This window comes from Caretta caretta, chromosome 1 (assembly GCF_965140235.1).
Source record: "Caretta caretta isolate rCarCar2 chromosome 1, rCarCar1.hap1, whole genome shotgun sequence".
Taxonomy (NCBI): domain Eukaryota; kingdom Metazoa; phylum Chordata; order Testudines; family Cheloniidae; genus Caretta; species Caretta caretta.
This window is the reverse complement of record NC_134206.1, coordinates 5955972-5962741: the sequence shown is the minus strand read 5'-3', so window position 1 is coordinate 5962741 and position 6770 is coordinate 5955972. Positions and strand designations below refer to the sequence as shown.

General features: G+C 51.1%; 1 protein-coding gene across 1 annotated transcript; it reads left to right on the top strand.

Annotated features, from left to right (window-relative positions):
- Positions 1 to 529: 529 nt before the first annotated feature.
- LOC125633214 (olfactory receptor 51G2-like) lies at positions 530 to 1465 on the top strand. Its single transcript, XM_048842204.2, has one exon. The coding sequence runs from the start codon at positions 530 to 532 to the stop codon at positions 1463 to 1465; it is 936 nt and encodes a 311-aa protein (XP_048698161.2).
- The last annotated feature ends 5305 nt before the right edge of the window (positions 1466 to 6770 follow it).

Below are 6770 nucleotides of genomic sequence, written 5' to 3'. Positions count from 1 at the left end.
TTTTAAATTTTTTTGGAAAGATCATAAACCTGCCTGATTAACACAAGAAAATATGTGTAATTAGTGGGTGTCAGGGGAAAACATTCCCTGGGAGCAGGTTATCTCATAGCTTTCTATTACAGGGCTTCCTCTGGCTTCCTCTGAAGCATCTGGAACTGGCCAGTGGATAATGGGCTAGATGGACTGCAGGTCTGACCCAGTCAGGGAATGCCTGTCTTCTTATATGTGGTGTAAATCCAATATTAAGTTTTTTTGCTGATCTTCCTTGAGCTCCTGGGACTCTCTAGAATTGCTCTGGGAGCAGAAAGATTGATTCATAGAATCATAGAATATCAGGGTTGGAAAGGATCTCAGGAGGTCATCTAGTCCAACCCCCTGCTCAAAGCAGGACCAATCCCCAATTAAATCATCCCAGCCAGGGCTTTGTCAAACCTGACCTTAAAAACTGATTGTTAAATATCATCTAGTTTCCTGTTGTTTTTCCTTTCAGGAGGAAAGGTTCAAAACTACTCGGACCTCCCAGTACATTATGTCAGCTGTCAATGACACCAAATTCAGCTCTGAAGTGTTCTTTCTCACTGTGATACATGGGCAGGAAGACGTCTATCTCTGGATATCTGTCCCCTTCTGCTTAATGTATGTTATTTCTATAGTAGGAAACTCAGTCATTCTTTTCATTATAAAAAGAGATCCAAGTCTCCACGAGCCCATGTACATTTTCCTTTCCATGTTGGCCATCACAGACCTTGGCTTATCGATAGCCACCATGCCAACAACACTGGGCATATTCTTTCTTAACTCTAGGGAGATCAGCCTCGATGCCTGTTTTGCCCAGCTGTTCTTCATCCACTCTCTTACTTTCATTGAGTCCTCGGTGCTGTTGTTGATGGCTTTTGACCGCTTTGTTGCGATCTCTAACCCACTGAGATATGCTTCCATCTTAACCCTGCCGAGAATAACGAAGATGGGGCTCGTGTTTGTGCTAAGAGGGGTGGCTGTAGTATTCCCACTGCCCTTTCTCCTGAAACGGTTCCGATATTGTCAAGCCAATGTCCTCTCCCATTCCTACTGCCTGCACCAAGAGGTCATGAAGATGGCTTGTTCGGATATCAGAGTCAACAGCATCTATGGCTTGTTTGTCACAGTCTCCACAGTGACATTGGACTTGCTGCTCATCCTCCTATCTTATGTGATGATTCTGAAAACAGTGCTGAATATTGCCTCCCATGCGGAGAGCGTCAGGGCACTGAGCACCTGTGTCTCCCACCTCTCTGCTGTCCTCCTCTTCTACATATCGGGGATTGGTTTGTCCATAGTACAGAGATTCGGGAATAGCTCTTCTCCCTTGCTTCAGATTCTCATGGGCTACATCTACCTGCTGGTCCCACCTATGATGAACCCAATTGTGTACAGCGTGAAAAGCAAGCACCTCCGTGCAAGGATAATCAGGGCATTCAAAAAGTGAATCATAGAATCATAGAATCATAGAATATAAGGGTTGGAAGGGACCCCAGAAGGTCATCTAGTCCAACCCCCTGCTCGAAGCAGGACCAAATCCCAGTTAAATCATCCCAGCCAGGGCTTTGTCAAGCCTGACCTCTAAAAACCTCTAAGGAAGGAGATTCTACCACCTCCCTAGGTAACGCATTCCAGTGTTTCACCACCCTCTTAGTGAAAAAGTTTTTCCTAATATCCAATCTAAACCTCCCCCACTGCAACTTGAGACCATTACTCCTCGTTCTGTCATCTGCTACCATTGAGAACAGTCTAGAGCCATCCTCTTTGGAAGCCCCTTTCAGGTAGTTGAAAGCAGCTATCAAATCCCCCCTCATTCTTCTCTTCTGCAGGCTAAACAATCCCAGCTCCCTCAGCCTCTCCTCATAACTCATGTGTTCCAGACCCCTAATAATTTTTGTTGCCCTTCGCTGGACTCTCTCCAATTTATCCACATCCTTCTTGAAGTGTGGGGCCCAAAACTGGACACAGTACTCCAGATGAGGCCTCACCAATGTCGAATAGAGGGGAACGATCACGTCCCTCGATCTGCTCGCTATGCCCCTACTTATACATCCCAAAATGCCATTGGCCTTCTTGGCAACAAGGGCACACTGCTGACTCATATCCAGCTTCTCGTCCACTGTCACCCCTAGGTCCTTTTCCGCAGAACTGCTGCCACCTAGCCATTCGGTCCCTAGTCTGTAGCTGTGCATTGGGTTCTTCCGTCCTAAGTGCAGGACCCTGCACTTATCCTTATTGAACCTCATCAGATTTCTTTTGGCCCAATCCTCCAATTTGTCTAGGTCCTTCTGTATCCTATCCCTCCCCTCCAGCGTATCTACCACTCCTCCCAGTTTAGTATCATCCGCAAATTTGCTGAGAGTGCAATCCACACCATCCTCCAGATCATTTATGAAGATATTGAACAAAACCGGCCCCAGGACCGACCCTTGGGGCACTCCACTTGATACCGGCTGCCAACTAGACATGGAACCATTGATAACTACCCGTTGAGCCCGACAATCTAGCCAGCTTTCTACCCACCTTATAGTGCATTCATCCATCCCATACTTCCTTAACTTGCTGACAAGAATACTGTGGGAGACCGTGTCAAAAGCTTTGCTAAAGTCAAGAAACAATACATCCACTGCTTTCCCTTCATCCACAGAACCAGTAATCTCATCATAGAAGGCGATTAGATTAGTCAGGCATGACCTTCCCTTGGTGAATCCATGCTGGCTGTTCCTGATCACTTTCCTCTCATGCAAGTGCTTCAGGATTGATTCTTTGAGGACCTGCTCCATGATTTTTCCAGGGACTGAGGTGAGGCTGACTGGCCTGTAGTTCCCAGGATCCTCCTTCTTCCCTTTTTTAAAGATTGGCACTACATTAGCCTTTTTCCAGTCATCCGGGACTTCTCCCGTTCGCCACGGGATTTCAAAGATAATGGCCAATGGCTCTGCAATCACAGCCGCCAATTCCTTCAGCACTCTCGGATGCAACTCGTCCGGCCCCATGGACTTGTGCACGTCCAGCTTTTCTGGACTGAACTGAACTGAAGGGTCAGTTCATCAGCTGGCTCCAGTGCTAGTGAAACAAGAGATGAAAAACAAGGGCCATGGCCACCTATTCCATCCTGGACCTTTACATCTGAGAAGACATGAACTACTGATCTTCACTGTGTAGAGAGATGTTCAGACAGGGTCTAAGGCCTGGAGCAGTGGGACAGGGCCTGGTGAGGGAGGAGAGCACACTGAGTGAAAGAGACCAAGGCGGCAGCAGGATTTACAAAGTGACTGTGTTCGTGGAGAGCCAGGGGACTGGTTGCATGTTGGCCCATAAATATCCTGAATCAGTGGCTGCTCTGAACTCAGAATTCCTGTCGATACATTCAATAAAGAGAAGGGATGTGGGTGTTGTTTCCCATTACACCTGGCCTGTCAATATCCCATTGTCTTCGGTTAAACATCCATGGGCCACGAAAAAAGCTGCAGAGCTATTCTGTAGTCACAGTCCTGGTGCTCCCTGAGCCCTCTGGGTGCTGTGTAATCCATGAGCGCTGCACCAACTATGGACAGGGGCTATAGAAAGGAAATGGTCACCCATCCTTCTCCTACGTCCTCAGCCAGGTGATTGTGATTGAGTCGTGTCAGACACATGATTAATGGAGGAGCCCCAGGAGCAGCTATTCAGGCACCTTCCCCCTCTCCCGCTAGCCTCGTTGATGGCTCTGCACACCACACATGTGCTGAGCCCCCTTCTCATTGAGGCAGAGCAGAGCTATGTGTGTGAGTGAGGGTCTGACAGACAGAAGCCCTGGAAAGAGACTCAGCCCAGATTTCCTTCTCCTGCCATCCATTTGTGCTGGAATGAAAATGGTTGGAAATATTCCTCAACTACCCCGCAGAGGCATGTCTAGCTCAAATCCCAGCCCAGCCCATTCAGTCTAGAGTGACCATCTTTTCAAAAAGCAAAAGAGGGACACATGCAGGAGCACCGTCCCCACTGCCTCTCTCTTTCAGGCCTCATCCCCTACTCTTCCTCTTCCTATGAGTCCCCCCTCCCTCTGCCCCATATCTTCCCCCAAGACCCCACCCCTTGGTCCCCCTCACTGGTGAAGGCTCCGCACCCTCTCCAGACCAGAAGCCAGAGCTGGGCCATGGTGCGAGTTGCCCAAGGATCCAGAGCACTCTGAGGAGACCCAAACCCTCCACATGCCCTTGGCGGTTCACTGTAGGACCCAAGAAAAGCCCCCAGCCTGTGTCCCCGACCCCCAGAACTTAAAATCCAGGAAAGGTGGAGAGTCCGGAGCTCCCCACAGGGGCTTGGGATCCCTGAGCAGCTCTTACCACAGACTAGCTCCGACCTGGCTGGGGGCTGGAGCCTCAGGGGAAGGGGAGGAACAAGGGGCAGGGCCTTTAGGGAAGAAGTGGGGTAGGGGAAGGGCCTCAGGGGAAGAGATGGAGTAGTGGGTGTGGCAAGCCTGAACTGATGCAGACTCCAGAAAGCAGGAGCTCCTGAGTAAAGGAGGGTAGAAGAGGCTGTGTTTTGGAGGAGACTGAATTAATGTGACCCCACAAAGTGATCTCTTAAGTATTCCAGGCTGAGAGTAAATCAATACAAGGACCTTAAAGGGAAGGGCAGGGTTCCTGTAGGGCTACCTCAGTCCCCAAGGGGGTACTCTGGGGTGATACCCATCTGCAAGGACTTGGCCGGAGTGTCCTGTGCTCTTGGAAGCGTTTACCACTAGGCAGAGGTCAGCCCAATCCCCAGGCTACTCTGCTGATGCGGGGGGAGAGCTGGCCAGTGAATCAATCCCTGTAACTGGCTCTTTGCCATCCCCTCTCTCTGAAGCACCAGCGCGGAGCTCTGGCGGTGCAGCAGAGAATCCAACCAGGCCAGTCACAGCTCAGATGGCTCGAAGGCTGGTCCTGTGGTCTGGGCACTGCTCTCCGACACAGGACTGCTGGGTTTGATTCCTTTTCCATGTGTGACCATGGGCAAGCCCTTGGCTGTCTCTGAGCCTCTGCACAGGTGGGAAATAGCCTCACAGCGGTGGCAGGAGGATAAAGACATTCCAGGTGCTCAGATACTCCAAGACCCTAAGATCAGGGCGGTGTCAGGGTTCCACAGACCAACACCTCAGACATTTGTCTATTAAAGGGCTCTTACCACAGCCTCCTGTGACAGCTGGCTTCTGGGAAGCCCTGTGACTACAGCCCGTTGGTGTCTGTGGCAGATGTGGGGGTGCTCCATGGTGATAGTGAGGGGTAGGTAGTGGATTTCTGAGGAGAGTGTAGAATTGTCCCTGGGACGCCAGGGGTTTCAGCACAGTCACCAGACCGGTGGTCGCAGCTATAGAGGCTGAATGGGTGTAACTGCCGAACAATTGAGCAATGGCCAAGGGGGCCTCATCTTAGATGGTGTGGCTGGGAGAAAGCAGTCTGAGGGTGAAGATCAGCTTTACACCTTGGCCCTGAAACATGGACACAGCTGATCACTACAGTGACTGGGCCCAGGCTCACACAGGGAGTCTTTGAGAGAAGGCTGCTTCACAAGAAAGGGCCTGTAGACTGTTTTGCCGTCCCTCCTTGTCAGTCTCTTCTCTGTTGCATACCTGTAAAGGTGAGCTCAAAAAGCAGGGAATAAGTTACACCTTGTGTTCCAGTCCTATGGCCAAGCAGAACAGTATGGCACCCAACAGATAGGTGGGCTATGACCTGGGCGCAGGACAGAGCAATTACGTCGTCTTTGAGCCCCAGGCCCTCAGCCAGAGTGGGGCAGTAACCAATGAGTGGGCTCAATCGTGCAATCAGGGCAAAGCGGCCAAGCAGTCCATGATCCCCAGGCCCAGTAAGGGCAGGACAGGAAAGCAATGGCTAGGCTCTGGCCTGTAATGAAGGCAGAGAGGCTAAGTAGTGTAGTGGCCCAGGTAAGGGTGAGCACCAAAAAGTCTAGGGGCTGGAGAATGTGGCAGTGGGGCCCGAGGAGGGGGAGCTCTGCCACCCTCAGGGTGAGGTGGCAGGGGGGGATGTGGGCCTGCCCAACTCCACTGTGTCCCAGCTAAGGGCCCTGGGTCAGCGAGAATCCATCTGCAACACACTGTCCTTGTATCACGCTACTTCCCAACCAGACAGTTGCCTGGTATCCCTGGGCTGATTCCTGCTCTCCTACTCAGGTGTACCTGCGCCCATCATCTTGGGGAATGCTGGCCAATGCATAGGCGGCAACCCCAACAGTTCCTCAGCCTCTCAGTTGGCCGGCGGCCCAGGGAACTGTGGCCAGTCCTCAGGAGGAGGCCCCGGCAGCACCTCTGCAGGTTCCAGCAGCAGGCAGGATATGTCTCTCTCCTGTGGTGGCTCCAGACCAATTGAGCTACGGGATGTGCCCCTGCTGGTTTGGCCCACCAGCGGGCGTGTTGTGGTTCCTACTTGTCACTCTCGGAGGGAGGCCATGCCTCCTCGTGACAGGGGCAAACAGAGGGGAAGATGCTCTCAGAGACAGAGGGAAACTAGGCTGGGCCCCAAGAGCTCCCTGGCTTCCCGAAAGAATGTAAGTTGGGCCAGTTCTGTTTCTCTATGTCCAGAGCAAAGCCTGTTTAACTTAGTTTGTAGTGATATATGAGACAGATGAGTGTAGATGTGTGACAGCTGCCTGTTATTTTAAAACTATTTTTTTTTAATGCTTTGTGCTGTTTGCTAATAAAACTACTTGTTTTAAGGAGGCTGGTAGTGACTGTGTGGCTCTGGTCAGATGAGCCGAACGGAAGAGAG